The sequence below is a fragment of the Talpa europaea genome (genome assembly GCF_964194135.1).
Source record: "Talpa europaea genome assembly, chromosome: 8".
Lineage (NCBI taxonomy): Eukaryota > Metazoa > Chordata > Mammalia > Eulipotyphla > Talpidae > Talpa > Talpa europaea.
The window spans coordinates 33,776,632-33,796,866 of record NC_140075.1 but is presented as its reverse complement, the minus strand read 5'-3'; the positions used below and the strand labels follow the sequence as shown (position 1 = coordinate 33,796,866).

The 20,235-nt window shown below is 38.9% G+C and overlaps 1 protein-coding gene across 2 annotated transcripts in view; it reads left to right on the top strand.

Annotated features, from left to right (window-relative positions):
* TP53BP1 (tumor protein p53 binding protein 1) overlaps positions 1-20,235 on the top strand; it is an 83,123-nt gene that overhangs the window by 22,107 nt on the left and 40,781 nt on the right. For both annotated transcript variants that reach the window (XM_084241351.1, XM_084241350.1), the window contains exons 7-11: positions 86-252; positions 1,518-1,644; positions 2,707-2,798; positions 6,830-7,029; positions 16,216-17,533. In XM_084241351.1, coding sequence (XP_084097477.1) covers positions 86-252; positions 1,518-1,644; positions 2,707-2,798; positions 6,830-7,029; positions 16,216-17,533 — 1,904 coding nt within the window. The remainder of the gene's footprint in view (positions 1-85; positions 253-1,517; positions 1,645-2,706; positions 2,799-6,829; positions 7,030-16,215; positions 17,534-20,235) is intronic.

Here is a 20,235-nt window from a genome sequence, read left to right as displayed (position 1 = left end):
TATAAAACAGGTAAAGCTCTTTAGTTTAAAGCTGAAAGCATTTGAACTTAGCAGTTTTATTCTCCTGGTGATATGAATTTCCTAGATCAGAGGACCTGCCTTCTAGTCCCAAAGTATCTCTTGCTGCTGTGGAAACAAAAGAACAAATACCTGCTCCAGAACTTGTGGAAAGTGGAATGGAGATTCAGAAGTCACCAGAGCCTGAGGTTTTATCAACTCAGGAAGATTTGTTTGACCAGAGCAATAAAACAGGTACAAAGAGCAGTTAATTGCTACAGCCCCTGTCCTCCAAAGATCTAAAATTTTATTTCTAGATTATGGTTTAAGTTAGAAGGCACTTTATAGGTGTGTAGAGTTGATGGTGATTTAGAAGAAAAATATATTTCTAGCTGATTAGAGAGAAGGGCCTCGTAGGAATGATTACTTCTTAACATTTTAACATCATTTTTTCTCTTTTGGAAATGGAGAATTGTGGAATATTAGCTAATGACAGAATAAATTTAACACTATAGATAGTAGCTATTTCTATCATAAGTCTTCAGATATTAGATACAGTAATTCAGTGTTTTTCATAATCACTTGGGTAGCATTTACTTTCTCATCAGTTTATTCATCTACCACAAATAGGAAGTTATGGCCTAGCAGAAAGTACATAAAATTTAGACTAGAAAGTTGCTTGTTTTCATTTTGTTAGCCGCCATCAGTCCCCCCCTCAGAACCCAAAAGCTTCAGTAATAATCTGTAATACAATGTGTTGATTGTAAGGAGGGGAAAAAAGGTTATATTCCTTTTATTGTGCTGTGAATATAGGTTGCAGTGCAGTACATTGAGATAGTCACCAAGAAACCTTTTTCGGTCTCTCAGTAAAGCTATAAGGTCATTTGAGAAATTCTTTTCTGTTTAGGATTAAAACAGCTGCTACTCCATCTATTGCTAAGGAGATGGGACCAACAGGAGACTTTTCATAGTATAAATCAGTAATGGCTGCTTACTAAAGCATTAGCATTTTCTGTCTCCTTTTGAGAGGGTCCAAGTTCTAATCTTGAAAATTGCTGCATTCGTATTATCAGGTGTCATGCGCATTGTTTTGACTTCTCCCATCTGCATCATGGCATGAGCTTTACTTCACCTTAGGTAGACCTTGGAATAAAAGGCTCGCTTGCTGTTTTATAATAGAAGCTTCACAAGAAAGAAGAGCAGCCAAGCAGAGGTATAAGGATTCTGACTTTTCCTCTACAAGCTTTGATCATGACAGAAAGGACTAAGGAATTCTTTTTGTCAATTCTTTATTAAAACTGTAATTTAGTAGGGAGGGGGGTGTTTAATGTTAGTGTGGCATTCCATTAATTGTCATGTAGTTAGAAAACAGTTTCTGCTCTCTTGAACATGGTTGGAAACGTGATTATTAGTCTTTTCACAGTATTGAGGTTTTTTTGTTTTTTGGTTTTTTTTTGGCAACTCAGTAATGTCAGTCCAAGAAGTAAATGGATCTAGAATATCTTTCTTTTTTTCAATAGCTTCTGACGGTTATTCTACTCCTTTGAGGGAAGAAGGTGTGTGTTCTCTGGCTTCTACACCGGCTACCACTCTGCACCTCCTGCAGCTCTCTGGTCAGCGGTCGCTTGTTCAAGAGAGTCTTTCCACGTGAGTAACCTTAAGGTAGTTTGTGCCAAGGAAACATGTTCCTAAGGGTTTTAAACTGAGATTGAAAGAGGTAAATGTAAATTACCTGTTAGTCCAGAATTCTTTTTGAAATCAAGAGGCTGACTGTAGGTGTCAGAATTTAGGGGATGAGAACTTAGAGGAACTGTTGAAGGCAGGTAGAGCTGCTTCTACATTTGAAAGTTTTAGAATAGTAACCCGAAGTTTTCACTTGGGAAGAAATTATCCAGTTTCATAGACTGAAACACCCCAGAACAACCATTCTGCTCCTCTATTTTATTAGCAGTTCTCTCCAATTTATAGCATGAGGCGGAGAAGAGGTTATATTAGAGTTGAATCTTGGGTTTCTTCCCTCCTCCACATCCAAGTTGGGTTTCTTTATCTGTGGTAGGGCAAAGAAGTTTGCTTTTTGAAAAGTTTTAATAAAAAAATGCATCATCTTGGGCCTCCCTGGTGGTGCAGGGGTTAAAGTCCGAGTGCTATCAAGCTACTGCCTGCCACTGTGGCATGAGTTCGATCCCTGGCCAGAGAGCTGACTCACATGGTGCAGCAGACCTCTCCTGTCTTGCCCGCTGCGCCCCTCAGCAGTGTATTTCAGTAGATCTGCCTGTTCTGCACCCCACTCTGTCTCTGGTGAATCCTCTCACCGCCTGCAGCTCCGGCCTTCACCCCCGTTCTTGTATGCATCAATAAACAGAAATCTTAAAAAAATGCATCATCTTTACATATTAGGTAAAAAAAAATGGAATAGATTTTTTGTTTCAAGCCTGCAAATGAATCATCTCTGGCCATTTACTTTCTCATAATCATATGGCTTTATCTTTTTTTAAAAAAAAAAAAGCAACTCTTAATTTGGATCTGCCTGGTGTGAGAAGTAATAATTGAATTAGTCATGATTCTTCTGCTAGCCTTATGTAGTTGAAAAAAATGCTAATAATTTTTTGTCTAAATTACTTAGATATTTTCTCTATTAAAAAGTAAAAACAAATACAGAAATGCAAAACTGTGGCTATAGAAAATAACATGTAATTCTTTCATGTCAAGGAATTCCTCAGATCTTGTCGCTCCTTCCCCGGATGGTTTGCGATCTACCCCTTTTATTGTTCCTAGCAGTCCCACAGAAGAAGGAAGAAAAGGTGAGCTCTTTTGATCTATCTTAGAACTCAGATTAGAAATGGTGCAACATTTCTTTTGTCTTTCCAAATGTACTGTTTATATGTTGGAACATTGTGACCTAAACTGTTCAATGGGACCCATGTCTAACAGAGTTGTGGCCTAATGTAAAATGCTCTTAGTTCTTTGCTGTTCTAGCACTGAGTATTCTGAGAAGTCTGTATTATTGGCTTCATTTTTTAAAAGACCTAAAGATAAATTATGTTTTTAAAAGTTGAACTCAGTGAATTTGTATAGTAAAAAACTGGGTTTATTGCTAATGTCCTAGTAGTTTCCAGCAATATGTTAGCATGTTGCTTGTGAGTGGGAACTAAAAATTGTTATTTGCTCTTTATAGGTTCTTTTACTTTGTTAAAACAGAATAGGAGCCAGAGAGGCTAGGAACAGCTGGTAGAAATTTTGATTTCTTCCTCTTTTGATGACCTAGTAATAGTGGTTTTAATAGTTGTTCACAAGAAAACGTTCATCTTTACTTACCTAAAAAAAAAAAAATTTATCTCATTAGCTTTTGCTCTGTTCTCTCTCCTATCCAGTCATTCAAGATATTTCTAAATTCCTACTACTTCTACAAGCCTTTTTCAACAAATCCTGTGATTTTTCTCCTCTTCATTCTTGCAAATACCAATAATGGTACAATAACTACTATTTATTGAATACTTAGTATGTGCCAGGAACTGTGTCAATACGTGATTTTTGTCTCCTGTTTTCCACTTGGAATCATATTTAAGTACCTTTTTATCAATGGTACATGTAGGCTGCTAGAAATACTGTCTATTATATTTTAGATTTAATGTATTTTCTTACTATGTGCATAACTGCTTGCCGGAGTATGTATGTTTTTTGCATTTATTTTTGCTTTTTCTCTAACATTAAGTTAAAACCTCGTTACATGTGCACTTCTTTTTCATTGAGTCCTCAAAACAATCCTTAAGATGTAGGTATATACTTTCATCTACACTTTACAGATGAAGAAATGAAGGCACATGGAAGTTTCACAACTTTAAGTCAAAGACAGGTTTTTAACTCAGGCCTTCAGAGCCTGTGTTCTTTTTTTTTTTTTTTTTTTAAAGATTTATTTATTTATACATACAAGAAGTGGCGTACAGGCCAGAGATGTGGGGGTGGTGAGAGGATTTACCAGAGACAGAGTGAGGAACAGAAAAGGCAGATAGACTAAAATACGCTGCTGAGGGGAGCAGTGGGTGAGTCAGGAGAGGTCTGTTGCGCCATGTGGGTATCTTCCTGGCCGGGGATTGAACTCATGCTGCAGAGGCTGCAGACAGCTTCGTAGGTTGTGTCTTAACCCCTTGTGCCACCAGGGAGGCCCAGAGTCTGTGTTCTTTCTTGTCATGTATATGCCTCCTCTGATATCCTAGTGCCTTTGAGTGATGTATATGATATAGATTAAACTGCTTTTCAGGTGTATTAAATCCGTAACAAAAATTTAGGCTTAGAATTTCTTCTGCTACAAAGTTTATTTCTGCCTGTTTTCTCTTGAATCAGCAGTATGGACTAATGTAAATTTAAACATAGCATGCTTAGTGATACCTTTATTAAATAACAAAGTATAAAAGTGAATCCACTATAAAAAAATCTGTTAACGCAAATTGTGTGGTTTGTACTTACAACTTTTTCTTTTATCTGTAATATGGACATTGAAGAGTCAATTACATTAAAAATGCTTTCTCCCTGATTGTAAAAATAATTAATACTCATTGAGGAAAGTTAGGAAAGTAACGAGAAGAAAATAAAAATCACCCATGATACCACAATCCAGATACAATTTTAATTAGTGTTTGGATATGTTTCCTTTCAGAATGTTTTCTATGCATAAATATAAAGATCCCAACTGTGTAAAGATACATGTAATGTATATGATGTACTGTTTTTGTTTTTTATTTGTTTTTTATTTTTTATTTCTTCATGTAACATATTCCCTTAATTGTATTTTTTAATGTATTTTAGCAAGCTTATAGGAACAGCATAGAAGACAGACATTAAAAACATATTTGCATGTTTTCATAGCATGCACTATGCTTTCAGAAAATTACAGTGAATGTAATTTTTATCATATTATTGTATGATAAAAATGCTTCAAATATCATTTAGTTGAGTAGAAAATTTACTTGTTTTTTAAAAAATCCAAACACTGGCAACGGGTTTATATATAAGTTGAACTGCTGGGGCCTCCTTGTGGTGCAGGGGGTTAAGCGTCAGCCCTATCTTCAGCTACTGCAGCATGAGTTTGATCCCTGGCCAGGAGGTGACCCACATGACGCAGCAGGTCTCTCCTGTCTCGCCCGCTACTCCCCTTAGCAGTGTATTTCAGTCAATCTGCGTGTTCTGCTCTCCACTCTGTCTCTGGTGGCTCTTCTCACCCCCCCACCCCCCGCACCTCTGGCTTGCACCCCAGAGATTAAAAAAAAAACCAAAAAGATGAACTGCTAAAACTTGTTCATTGAAACATTTTGACTTGAATTAATGCTTCATAGCCCCACATTTCCATTTAAAATTCATATACTAATGAAAATGGGAAAGTGTCAATACGTGATTTTTGTCTTCTATTTTCCTCTTGGAATCATATACTTAAGTACCTTTTCCCCAGAGGTACACATCAGCTGTTGCAAATACTGTCTATTGTATTTTAGATTTAATATATTTGCTTACTATGTGCATAACTGTTTGCTGGAGTATATATGCTTTTTGCATTTATTTTTGCTTTTTCTCTAACATCATTAAGTTAAAACCTTTTAACATGTACTACATATAACAGAGTTGTTAATAAATGCTTTGTCACGGAAAGAAAGATCAAAAGATAACAATGAAAATAAACACAGATGTGGTAGTGTAATAAAGGTCTGCAGCACCAGATCCTGAACTTAGCACTAGACTATAATGTGACATTGAGGCCAAGCTAAGTAGCAAGGATGAGAGTTGTGAGTTATAGGGAAAAACTCAATAGCATAGGGAGTTAGTGAGAGTGGTCTAGAGGAAGTCTCTGTGAGATCAGTTTGTTAGATTGAGGGAAAAAGAGTAGATAATCACATAGCTTACTAGCTAGGCTAGCTCTGAGAAAGATCTTAATAGCCTGTAGGTGGGTAGTGTACTATGGAAAGTAGTGTTTTATTTTTTTTTTAAAGATTTATTTATGCATACAAGAACTGGGGTACAGGACAGAGGTGTGGGGGTGAGAGGATTCACCAGAGACAGAGTGGGGAACAGAACAGGCAGACTGACTGAAATACACTGCTGACGGGAGCAGTGGGCGAGACGAGAGGTCTGCTGCGCCATGTGGGTATCTCCCTGGCGGGGACTTGAACTCGTGCTGCAGTGGCTGCCGATAGCTTCATAGGTTGCGTCTTAACCCCTTGTGCCACCAGGGAGGCCCAGTGTTTTATGTTTTGTGTTCCCTCCTGAACAGTTTCTTAGGAGTAGTGTCTTATACTTAGTTCTTTGATAAATAAGTGTTAATGGCATCGATGGATTTCTTTTCCTTTATTTGTTCTGGCTGTCATTCCATTACTCTGCACTTAGCAGTTGTTAATGCAAATGTAATCATTTTATAAATTTGTAAATATTTTCTTGTTGATTGCTATTTAAGATCTCTGGTAGAGTATGATGATGGTTAAATTAGGTGCCTTTAATCTGGTTATTCCTGAGCAAAATGTGAAAATCTAAACTATCACCAGGAAATGGGCTCGAGGTTCCCAGTTAATTTAACATTTCATATCTTGGGTGGGTAGTCTCAGATGAGTCCTGTTTTAATCTATATCTAAATATTTGAGGAATGTGGACCTCCCTCCACTCAGTGGAAGAAACTGTTACTAGGTTTCCAGAATTTAGTCTACTATTGTAATCCATCAGCTTTTCTGGAAATTAAGCCACTGTTATGCTTTTTAGGTTCTGTAATATAAATTTTTATTAGTAATAAGGGAACATTAGTAGTATTGAGAAGTGCTTATTTCTCAATTTATTTTCCCCTGTTTTAAACCAGATGAGCCAATGGATATGTCAGTGTTATCTGAAGGAAGGGGAGAGTCTTTTCAGAAGAAACTCCAACCAATAGAGGTAGAAAATCCTCCTCTTCCCTCTGAGCCCACTATATCACCACAAGCTTCAACACCAGTATCTCAGAGCACACCAGTCTTCACTCCTGGGTCACTTTCTGTCCCATCCCAGCCTGAATTTTCTCATGTGAGTATTGTAGAGTTTTTTTCTTCTAACAGTTTTTTTTTTTAAAACAACTTTATTGAGGTACAATTGATAAACCATGAAATTTACCCATTTGAAGTTTACCGTTAGTGACATTTTTAGTAAATTTGCAAGTGTTATCACAGTTCAGTTTTTCCCTACTCATTATGAGTTTTATTTTTACTTTTTCAGTTCAGTCTAAAAATCTCTTTTGTAGCGGTAAACTACATATATATTAAATATACCTTCTTAACTGTGTAGTAGTGTTAAGTATATTCACATTTTTGTACAGTGTGTAGAGCTACTTCTCATATAACTCAAATTGTATACATAATATAATTCCTCATTCCCTCCTTTCCCTAGGCCCTGGAGTTCTTTCTGTCCTGACACAATTGAGTTTTAGAACATTTTCAGAGTCACCAAAACCTTAATCTACTTGGTATGCGTGACATCTTTAAAGTTTTTGTAAATGTTACTACAAAATTGAAATCAGCATTAATCATTAGTCTACATTAGCACAACCTCTACTGTTGCTCTTGTCTTTTCACATACCTACTTGTAAAATTTTTTTCTCATTTTTTTTCTATTTGTGCTAAATACAGTTTCAGTCATAACAGTTGAAAACAGTGGTTTTCTTTTGGGTGACTTTTTTTTATTGGTTTATACACTGTATATGATTTAAGGAAATAGGTGCACACCTCTTGAGATGTGTTACCCTACCACACTTGCCACCAAAGCAACCATAATTCCCCACTGTAGGCCTTTGGGCCCTCTTCCCACTTTATTCCTCACCTCTAGCCCCTTCCCTCTAGTACTGTAAATTCTGCAGTCATATATTTAGGATTTTTGATTTGGTTTTGTCTGTTCCTTTGTTTTTGTTTGTTTACATTCCACATGAGTGAAGTTGTCTGGTATTTGTCTTTCTCCTTCTGACTTATTTCAGTTAGCATTATCCCCTTAATTCCATCTGTGTCACAAATGGCAAGATATCATCTCTTTATGCTGAGTAGTATTCCATTGTGAATTCCAGTGTACCATAGCTTCTTTATCCTCTTATCTGTTCTTAGGCACTTAGGTTATTTTCATTACTTGGCTGTTACAAATAGTGCTGCAGTGAACACAGGAATGTGTATATCCTTTTGTTTTATTTTATTTTATTTTTAAAAATTTATTTATACAAGCACTGGGTACAGTCAGAAGCGCCGGAGGGTGAGAGAATTCACCAGAGCCAGAGCAGGGAGCAGAACAGACAGACGGACGAAATACACTGCTGAGGAGAGTAGTGGGCGTGGCAGGAGAGGTCTGTTGTGCCATGTGGGATCCTTCTTGGTGGCCAGGGATCGAACCCGGCTCTGTAGAGGCTGCGGGCAGCTTCGCAGCCTGGCACTCAACCACTCACCACCAGGGGAGGCCCTGTGTATATCCTTTTGAATTAGTGCTTTTGCTTTCTTTGCACCTCAGAAATACAAGGAGTGGAATTGCTGGATCATAGGATACATCTATTTTTAATATTTTGAGGAACCCACATATGGTTTTCCATAGGGACTAGACCAGCCTGCAGTCCCACCAGCAGTGTATGATGGTTCCTTTTTCTCTACCCTCTCACCAATATTTGTAGTTTCTAGCTTTCTTGTATGTGCCATTCTCGTGGGAGTGAGGTGGTATCTCATTGTGGTTTTGATTTGCATTTCTACCTAATTTTTTAAAAAAGTGGAGTTGTTTGTGGTGAACATACAACTTGAATTTCTTTTTCCAGTTAACATCATCTCAGAATGTTTTTTATTTTTTAAAGATTTATTTATACAAGCACTGGGTACAGTCAGAAGTGCGGGAGGGGGCCTCCCTGGTGGCGCAGCGGTTGAGCGCTGGGTTGCGAAGCTGCCCGCTGCGTCTGCGGTGCCGGTTCGATCCCCGGCCACCGGAGGAGGGTCCCACATGGCGCGCAGACTCCTCCTGCCGCCCGCTGCTCCCCTCAGCAGTGTACTTCGGTCCTTCTGCCTGCTCTGCTCCCCTCTCTGGCTCTGGTGAATTCTCTCACCCTCCCGCGCTTCTGACTGTACCCAGTGCTTGTATAAATAAATAAATAAGGGCCTCCCAGGTGGCGCAGCGGTTGAGCGCTGGGTTGCGAAGCTGCCCGCGGCTGCAGCGCCGGTTCGATCCCCGGCTGCTCCCCGGCCACCAGAGGAGGATCCCACATGGCGCGCAGACCTCTCCTGCCGCCCGCTGCTCCCCTCAGCAGTGTACTTCGGTCCTTCTGCCTGCTCTGCTCCCCGCTCTGGCTCTGGTGAATTCTCTCACCCTCCCGCGCTTCTGACTGTACCCAGTGCATGTATAAACAAAACAAACAAAATAAATAAATAAATGAAAAACATGCCTCTATTAAAAAAAAAAAAAAAAAAATTTAAAAAAAAAAAAAATAAATAAATAAAATAAATAATAAATAAATGAATAAATCTTTAAAAAAAAAAAATAAGAAGTGCGGGAGGGTGAGAGAATTCACCAGAGCAGGGAACAGAACAGGCAGACTGACGAAGTACACTGCTGAGGGGAGCAGTGGGCGCAGCTGGGGATCGAACCCGTGCTGCAGAGGTTTCGGGCAGCTTCACAGCCCAGCACTCAACCACTGCGCCACCAGGGGAGGCCCTCAGGATGCTTTTTAAATGTTGCATAGTCTTCATATATTTTCAAAAGTTGTGTGATATTTTTGAGTGGACATTAATAATTTAATCAATCCTGTTCTGAATGCATCAAGATGGTTTTTGTTTTTTATTTTTAATTTTTTTAAAGATTTATTTATTTATGCATGCAAGAACTGGGGTACGGGCCAGACGTGTGGCGAGTGAGAGGATTCACCAGAGACAGTGGGGAGCAGAACAGGCAGATTTACTGAAATACACTGCTTATGGGAGCAGCGGGCAAGAAAGGAGAGGTCTGTGCCATATGGGAATCTCCCTGGCCGGCCTGGGATCAAACTCGTGGTACAGAGGCTGAGGATAGCTTCATAGTGCTATGCTTAACCCCTTGCGCCACCAGGGAGACCCGGTTTTTATTTTTTAAATAACAAGTTAATTTTCTTCTAAAACAAGGAAAAAAAAAATCTCTTGTACAATTAAAAAACTTTTTTTTGAAAACTGAAATGCAGATTTCATTCATAGTGAATTGAACGTCCTCAACTAAACCTGAATGACTATATGTTCAGTCTAACAAGAGTAGTCTTTCTGTTCTTGTAAGGCCTTACTGATAAAATTGTTTTTAATGTTTTTTTTAAAGATTTTTTTATTTATGCATATAAGAACTTGGGTGTGGGCTTCCCTGGTGGCGCAGTGGTTGAGCGCTGGGTTGCAAAGCTGCCCGCAGCCTCTGCAGCGCCAGTTCGATCCCCTGCTGCTGGGTGAGGGTCCCATATGGCGCACAGACCTCTCCTGCCGCCCGCTATTCCCCTGAGCAGTGTACTTTGTCACTCTGCCTGTTCTACTCCCTGCTCTGGCTCTGGTGAATTCTCTCACCCTCCTGCACCTCTGACTGTACCCAGTGCTTAGACAGACAGATAGATATATAGATAGATAGATAGATAGACAGACAGATAGATAGATAGATAGATAGATAGGCAGATAGATAGATAGGCAGATAGATAGATAGGCAGATAGATAGATAGGCAGATAGATAGATAGGCAGATAGATAGATAGGCAGATAGACAGATAGGCAGATAGACAGATAGGCAGATAGACAGATAGGCAGATAGACAGATAGATAGATAGGCAGATAGACAGATAGATAGATAGGATAGATAGAACTGGGGTGTAAGTCAGAGGTGTGGGGGGGTGGGTAAAGAGGAGTCACCAGAAAGAGTGGGGAGCAGAATAGGCAGATCTACTGAAATACACTGCTGAGGGGAGCAGTGGGTGAGGCAGGAGAGGTCTGCTGCACCATGTGGGTTAGCTCCCTGACTGGAGATCGAACTCGTGCTGCAGTGGTTGGCAATAGCTTGATGGAACTGTCTTTAATCCCGTGCCACCAGGGAGGCCCTGTTTTAATGTTTTTGGGAGAGCTTCTTTCATGTCTTTCAGTTTGCAAGTTTTGTAGCAAAAGTTTATATTTAAAATGAATGGTAGGGGCTTCCCCAGTGGCGCAGCGGTTGAGCGCTGAGTTGCGAAGCTGCCAGCAGCCTCTGCAGCTCCGGTTCGATCCCTGGCCACCGGGTGAGGGTCTCACATGGCGTGCAGACCTCTCCTGCCGCCCGATGCTCCCCTTCAGCAGTGTACTTCGTCACTATGCCTGCTCTGCTCTCCGCTCTGACTCTGGTGAATTCTCTCGCCCTCCTGTGCTTCTGACTGTACCTAGTGCTTGCATAAATAAATAAATAAATAAATAAATCTTTAAAAAAAAAAAAAAAGGTAAAAGTTCCTCTTTAAAAAAAAAAAAATAAAATGAATGGTAATGAAATATACCATAAATTTAGTGGGGAGGAGTTAGTGAGAATAAACATATGTAATTGCTATCTGGAGTTATAGAAGTTGTATTTTGTTGAAAAATTCTGTTTAATTCAAATCACTTTAACAGTTTGATAGTCATTAAGCATAAGGACTCTAGGGCCTCCCCGGTGGCGCGTGGTTGAGCGCTGGGTTGCGAAGATGCCCGCGGCCTCTGCGGCGCCGGTTCGATTCCCCGGCTGCTCCCCGGCCACCGGAGAAGGGTCCCGCATGGCGCGCAGACCTCTCCTGCCGCCCGCTGCTCCCCTCAGCAGTGTACTTCGGTCCTTCTGCCTGCTCTGCTCCCCGCTCTGGCTCTGGTGAATTCTCTCACCCTCCCGCACTTCTGATTGGAACCAGCGCTGCAGAATCTTTGGACAGCTTCATAGCAGGGTGCTCAACCGTCTGGGCCACTAGGGGAGGCCCTCTTTTTTTTTTTTTTTTTAATATTTATTTATACAAGAATTGGGGTAAGGCCAGAGGTGCTGGGGGAGAGGGCGTGGGAGGATTCACCAGAGATAGAGTGGGGAGCAGAGCAGTGGATTGAGTGAAATACATGGCTGAGGGGAGCAGTGGGTGAGACAGGAGAGGTCTGCTGCACCATGTGGGTCAGCTCCCAGGCCCGGGATCGAACTCGTGCTGCAGTGGCTGGTAATAGCTTCATAGTGTTGAGACTTAACCCCTTGCGCCACCAGGGAGGCCCCTGATCTGAGATTATTTTAATGGCAGTTATATGATGTTGATATAGTCATTCAGAATTAATTGCCATTTTTTACATGTGGGTAGCTCCCTGGCTGGGGATTGAACTCGTGCTGCAGGACTGTGGATAGCTTCACAGTGCTGTGCTTAACCCTTTGCCCCACCAGGGAGCCGGGTTTCTAATTTCTAAACTATTTTTTCTCTGAATGTTCTCTCCCCACTCCCTTTTTAGTTTTTTCATTAAGTTTTCTCCTCCCTAGAACAGACTTTCTTTATTCAGATAGATTTTAGTTTTATTTTTCTTGTTGTTGACAAATGAGAGACTCTCTTCGGTGTCTGATAATCCTTGGTTGTCTGCTTTAAGAGTGAAATACCAGAAAACTGATTAGAAGTTCTGAGCTGGCGGCTAGTGCTTGTGTTTCTAGGATTCAGGGTAGCGTTATCTGGTTGGCCGTTTTGTAAGGACTCTCCTAATGTCAGTGTCTTCTTGTGTCTTGGTTTGGTCAGTTTCCCCCACAAATAGTCCCCTGTCTGTTGACTGTCATTGTTCTAGAAAGTCTGTTGATGAAAGATGACTGGGGGTATTGGGAGGCAGATGCAGATTCCATTCAATATGTAAATTTTCATTTAACCTCCCTGTTTTCATTATGCTACCTTTCTGTGCTTCTTGTCTGCCAGTTTAGGACACACTATTTTACTCTTTTCAGGGCAGAGAAGGTGAGGGAGAGCTGGAAATTGAGCTGCTCAATAAGTTTCTAACCGGCCTTTCTATTTATAGCCCCACCCTCACCATGACTTCCAAATACCTGACTCTGCTGCCAAATCCTGAATCTTTTTTGGGAGATGGTGGTTCTATGGTATAATTTGGATTGCTTCTTGGCTTTCTCCACTGCTTTTTTTTTTTAAGTCTGCTAAATAGATGACCACTCTTTCAAAAGTTTGTTGCAGTTTTTTTTTTTTATTTTTTTGAAAATACATGCTTAAGAAAATTACTTTACCATTGCTTGGCAGGATTTTCTAAAAGAGTTAATAGGTGTGTTTATTAAACCTACACTTTTTATTTTATTTTTTTAATTTGCATTATTTTTTTAAGATTTATTTATACAAGAACTGGGGTACAGGCCAGATGTGCAGGAGGGTGAGAAGATTCACCAGAGACAGAGTGGGGAACAGATCAGGCAGACTGACAAAATACACTGCTGAGGGGAGCAGGGGGCGAGACACGAGAGGTCTGCTGCGCCTTGTGGGTTTCTCCACGGCCGACTGTGATCAAACCTGCGCTTCAGAGGCTGTGGACAGCTTCACTGCGCGGCACTCAACCACCTGCGCCACCTGGGAGGCCCTAAACCTACAATTTTTATTGGGAAGTTCTATACTCTTCATTATGTGTCCAACTTTTTATATGTCCTTCTTAATGACTAAGGTATATTTATTTTATAAATATATCTATTTATTCTGTAATTTGGTTACTGGAGTCAAATCAACTGAATTTTCATGTTCTAAAGATGTAAAATTTATAAGTTGATAATTAAGAGAAAATTGATATAAAAGTAATTTTATGACTTTTTTTTTCTTTCATTGTATATTTAATTGCCTTTTTATCAGAATGTGAGAGCTGGGGAGAGTAGTGACATGCCTTGGTATTTAATACTTTTCTAATACTTTTTTTTTTAAGATCTATTTATTTATGCATACAAGAACTGGGGTACAGGCCAGAGGTGTGGGGGGTGAGAAGATTCAGTCTTTATCCAGGTCTTGAGGTAGTTTTTTTTTTTCTTTTATTAAAATATTTTAATTCTGTCATTCTTTTTTTTTTTTTAATTTTTATATTCCCCATACAATTGCAACCCCGATTTTGACCCCAAGCCCTGCCCCACCAAAGATTGTCCCTGGTTCATAGTTGTTTGGTGATTGAGGTAATTTTTATCACTTATTTCAGGTATTCTGATTAAGTCTCTAGAGAGCTTCAACAGTGTGAGTAGAGCCTAACACTTGGAGGGTAGATCCAAGCAATGTTTAGAAATACAGCTTGTTAATAGGGTGATTAACAAAATCATTACATCTGTATTTATTTTGATAACACATTAAAGGTATTCATAATGAAGACAGCTGCTTAAGGGACATGGGATTTTCTTTAGGAGTGATAAAACTTTTTCAGATTAGATTGTGATGATTGTATGACATTGTAAATGTTCATTTAAAAGTGATTATTTTTATGTTATGTGTTACATAGTATTTTGTTATATATTCCTTTCCCTTAAAGAAGGAATTTATAGTTTTATTAGTGATGTATTATCTCTGAACCTTTGTAAGATGACTTATTTTTTTGCAACAATAAAGTATACTTTTAGAAGATGTATAATGTAGGTAAGTGAATATAAGATCATTAGTTATCCTATCTCCTGACTTTTTGATGGTATGTTTATTAACATACATGACAGTATAATAAAGATATATAAAAATTACAGTAAAAGTAGAAACTTTTTCTATTTAATGTGTAATCTGAGTATTTTTCCATTTTTTTAGTATTTGTCTACAGTATAGTTTAAAAAAATTTTTTTTTTAAAGATTTATTTATTTATTTACACAAGCACTGTGTACAGTTAGAGGCACGGGAGGGTGAGAGAATTCACCAGAGCCAGAGTGGAGAGTAGAACAGGCAGAGTGATGAAGTACACTGCTGAGGGGAGAAGCAGGTGGCAGGAGAGGTTTGTGCGCCATGTGGGACCCTCGCCCGGTGGCTGGGGATCAAACTGGCGCTGCAGAGGCTGCGGGCAGCTTCGCAATCCAGCGCTCAACTGCTGCGCCACCGGGGAGGCCCAGTTCTAAAAAAAATTTTTAAAAAATATTTATTAATGTATACAAGAACTGGAGTATAAGCTAGAGGTGCAGGGGGTGAGAGGATTCACCAGAGACAGAGTGGGGAGCAGAACAGGCAGGCTGACTGAAATACACTGTTGAGGGGAGCGGCGGGCTAGACAGGAGAGGTCTGCTGTGTCAGGTGGGTAGCTTCCTGGCCAGGGGTCATACTGTTGCTGCAGTGGCTGGTGATAGCTTAACAGCACTGAGACTGTAACTCCTGCACCACCAGGGAGGCCCCCACTATAGTTTTGTTTTTTTTGAGAATTTCGTGTAATTGGATTTAATTGCAATCGGAGTATCTTTTGTGTTTGAGTTCTTTCACTGAACCTTTTTTTTAGTCATTCACACTGTTGCATGTATTTTTATTTCTTTTCATTAATGAGTAGTATACCATAATATGGATATACATTTTTTGTTGTCAGACATTTGGGTTACTTCATTTTGACTTTTATAAATATTGGTGTGAACATTTGCAAACACATCTTTGTGTGGCTATATCATTTTCTTTTGGGTTAATACCTACAAGTAGAATTTCTGGCCATATGGTAATGTATGTTTTAACTGTATAAGATACTGTCATAATGTTTTCCAAAATGGCTGTACCTTTTGCATTTCCCCCAGCAATATATGAGTTGTTGTAGTTTCGTAACTTCAGCCATCTTGTTGCCTTGTAGTGATATCTGCTGACTAATGATATAAACTTTGATTTTAACTTTTGCTTTTATGAATGCTAGCATATTTTGAAAGAGTGGGAAGTAAAATAAGTATATATATCCACTTTGTGAGAACTGAAGTGGGCTGTGTTAGGCATATGTTCAAAAGATTCCTATGTAATTGAAGGCTCATCATATATAGATGGCATGATTTTATAAGCTTGGTTAATTTTAAGTTGTTTACCTATCCTTAACAGGCTACATTTATACTTAAAAGTTTTTGTTTGGATTATGCTTATTCTTATAAGTGATTCAGAAGACAAATGTTAAACAAAGAAGACTTGTATGATAACAAGACCAGTGATTATGAGCTTTGTATTTGTTAAGACTGTAGGCGTGGAGTTTAATTATTGAATAATTGATTGAGAAATATATGAATCCAAAGATTAGTTATAAAAGACATATGATTATGTACAAATGATGATATAATTCTTTTTGTTCTTAGGACATTTTCATTCCATCACCAAGCTTAGAAGAACGCTCAAATGATGGGAAAAAAAGTGGAGACTTGCATAGTTCATCTCTGACTGTTGAGTGTTCAAAAATTTCAGAGACTGAACCAAAGAATTCTGAGGATCTTGGGCTGTCTTTGACAGGGGATTCTTGTAAATTGATGCTTTCTGCAAGTGAGTATAGTCAGTCCCCAAAGATAGAGAATTTGAGTTCTCAGAGGATTGATGAAGATGGAGAAAACACACAGATTGAAGATACTGAACCCATGTCTCCTGTTCTCAATTCTAAACTTGTTCCTGAAAATAACATCCTAATGAATCCAGCACAAGATGGCCAAGTAGAACTGAGTCATAATGATGAGAAAACAAAGGGAGATGACACAGAAACCAGAGATGACAGTAGTATTTTAGCTGCTGGTTGCAAAGACAGAGAAGAGACTGTGGTAGAAGATGTTTGTATTGATCTCACCTGTGATTCAGGGAGTCAGGCAGTTCCTTCTCCAGCTACTAGGTCTGAAGCACTCTCTAGTATGTTAGATCAGGAGGAAGCTATGGAAATTAAGGAACATCATCCAGAAGAGGGGTCTACAGGGTCTGATGTGGAAGAAATCCCTGAGACTCCTTGTGAAAGTCAAGGAGAGGAATCCAAAGAAGAAAATATGGAGAGTGTCCCGTTGCACCTTTCTCTGACTGAAACGCAATCCCAAGGATTGTGTCTTTCGAAGGAAATCCCAAAACAAGAATGCCAGGAGGCAATGGAAGTTGAAACCAGTGTGATTAGTATTGATTCCCCCCAAAAACTTCCAGTACTCGACCAAGAATTAGAACATAAAGATCAGGAAGCTTGGGAAGAAGCTACTTCCGAGGACTCTAGTGTTGTCATCGTAGATGTGAAGGAACCATCTCCCAGAGTTGATGTTTCTTCTGAACCTTTGGAGGGAGTGGAGAAATGCTCGGATTCCCAGTTGTGGGAGGATGATGCTCCAGAAATAGAACCATGTGCTGAGAATAGAGCAGATACCCGGGAAGAAAAGAGTGCAGAATATGAAGGAGACCTGAAATCAGTGACTGCAGAGAAGGAACCAGTAGAGGCAGGCTCTCCACAGCCTCCCTTGACTTTAGTGAGAACAGATGATGCTTTGAGATCCAATCAGGAAATGCAGCAGACCCACCCTCAAGAGAAAACAGCTAATTCACTAACAGAGGACTCAAAAATGGATAATGCAAATCAGCTGGGCTCAGGTGGCGAGGCCCAGCAACTGGAGAAGGTTTCTGCACAGGCCTCACAAAGCTTCTGTGAAAGCTCTAGTGGTGAGTATGATTATAAATTGTGTACCTGTAATGTTGAATGGTAGACATGCATGCTTATGTCAGGGCTGAAAATTAACTTGGGCTTATGTTTATGAACAGCCAAAAGTAATTGGAGAATTAAAACATTGGGGTTTTATTTTTCTTTTGTAGCTGTAATTATTTGTGGAGTCAGTAATCATTTGAGTTTTATCAGCTTTACAACTCAGGAATAATAGATTTTAAAATTCTTTAGAATATGTGCCAATTGGGTGTTTTCTCCTTTGGTCCTAACCTTGCTCTCTGTTTTTTAATTCTGACTGTTACCTTAATGTACAAGGCTCTATTTTGATTACCCTACACAATAAAATAACATTCAGAGCTCTGTTAATGATTATGTGTTATTAGTTGTTTTCCTCTTTGAGTATTACGTTTTTAAATTTGATTCAACATATATACATCTTAAACCTTAATGTAGAAGAGATTAGTTTGTGTTTTCTATTTTATGAAGTTTAGAATGAGAATATATATTGTATTTGTATACCATCACATATGACTTTAGCTGAACAGAGGTCAAATTTTCTGACTTCCCAGATTTAGTGTAATTAAAAAAAAACTTCAAAAAGAAATTATAACCTTAAGAAAACAAGCATCTAAGCGATATGGAAATGAGAAGCAGTATTTGGGTAACATCATGTCTTTAGTATGGATCATCTTTTTGCTGTGCTTGGAATAGTGCCAGTACTTACCTCTTCTCCAGGTGTGATTATAACTAGTACTTTTTTTTTTACTCTCAAAATTGCCATTATTCATAAGGCTTTATACTCAGGAATTTTCTCCCCCTCTTTAGAGCAAGAAATGTTAGAGCTAAAAAGAAGGTTAAAGGTTGTTGGGATCAGTCTTCCTCAAGTTACGTGTTTAAAGACTGAGGTGGTACTAGAGCCTATGGCTCCTGATTCCTCATTCTTTTTCTAAAACTGTATAATATAGCTTCTCTGAGTTATGGTAAATAACTATTTGAATGACCTACTATTCTGTGTTATTGAATATTTTTGTTATTTCATTACTTCTAAGTACTGTTATTGACCTTGGCTAATGCAGCTATAGGACATGTAGACTGTTTTAATATGGTGACAAAGGAATATTTTTAATTTTCTTAAGAATTATATTGCAAAAGAAACTTCTAAAACACTGGGATATTCTGTTGTTACAAAAGTACTCTCCATGAGTACTTCACACTGTTTGGGAGGGCCAGCTTTTTTTTTTTTTTTTTTTAATGATACCTCCATAATAAAACTGATTTTCTTAATATTTACCAGGTTATTTGAAAATACTAGTAAATAATTTTGCTAAATTCTTTTCTTTTTTTTTCCTTAAAGATTTATTTATTTATTTATACAAGAACCGGGGTACAGTCAGAAGCGTGGGAGGGTGAGAGAATTCACCAGAGCGGGGAACAGAACAGGCAGGCAGACTGACGAAATACACTGCTGACAGGAGCAGCGGGCATGGCAGGAGAGGTCTGTCGTGCCGTGTGGGATCCTCACCAGAGGCCAGGGATCGAACCGGCGCTGCAGAAGCTGCGGACAGCTTCGCAGCCCAGGGCTCAACTGCTGCGCCACCAGGGGAGGCCCTAAATTATTTTCTTAAAGAAGTGGAGACAGTGGTTAAAGAAAGTGTTTAAGACAGTAAAGAAACTAAAATAGTTTTAGCTAGAAATAAAAAAATGATGAGAAAGTGACAGGCCTTGACAAATAAGAGAATTAGTCTAAAGTAAAGGAAATGATTCAGTAGATCATTTCTAGAACAGAAAAAATAGTCTATATTTAAAGTGTAATTGTTTGCTAACCCTTATGGATGACTTATTTAAGGAAGAATAAAAAGTTAATGGTTCACTCTGGAAGAATAGAATGAATTGGGTGAGTCCCAGGTTTATTTTTAGATTTCTGTATGCAAAAGTTAAAAGGGCATCTTTGAGTGTGAGTGTGTTTTTTTAAATTGCTTTATTGACTGAAATATACATGCTTAATTGGGAAAAATACACAAGCTGTAGGGGAAAGGGGTTGGGGTGGCGAGAGGATAGGAAGAGGAAAGAAAAGGAGAAAATCACTATCTCCATTTATAGATAACTTGTCGCTAACAGTTTGGAGAACTCTTCAGACATCTGTCTTTGGAGACCTCCTCTTGAAATGTGAAAAAAGCAAATTTAGAAAGATGGTACTTGGAAGCCGAAATTTGTTCATTATAAAGCAAATTTATGATGGGTTGATGACGTGAACAATTTTAACAAGTTCAGTAAGTTTTTAAGTCCACAGACCATATTCTATAAAAGGAAAGCTAGCTGTGTTTTGTGCTTTGAGGTAATCTTTCGTTGGCTTACATTATGGGCTATCATTCTCACTAGCTGTTAATGACAGAGGCAGATTTTTAGTGTAGACTGTTTATGGATGGTGTCACCGAATATAGAAATTCTTATATTTTTAATTAGGTGGCTTACTTAATTGCTAAGACGTGACCAATTCTTTTGAAAATGAAAGGAGAGAAAATAAGCCTTAGATTGTAACAAAGTTAGAAGGGAGCTTCCTGACACTAAAGGTTTTAAATATTGCTTTGGACTAATGTGTTCTTGAAATTCTTTACTAATAAGTGACGACTTCCCCACGCAGATGGTTTGACAGTCGGTATTAAGTTTTCTTTGTTTCATTTATATCTTTTTGGGATGATAG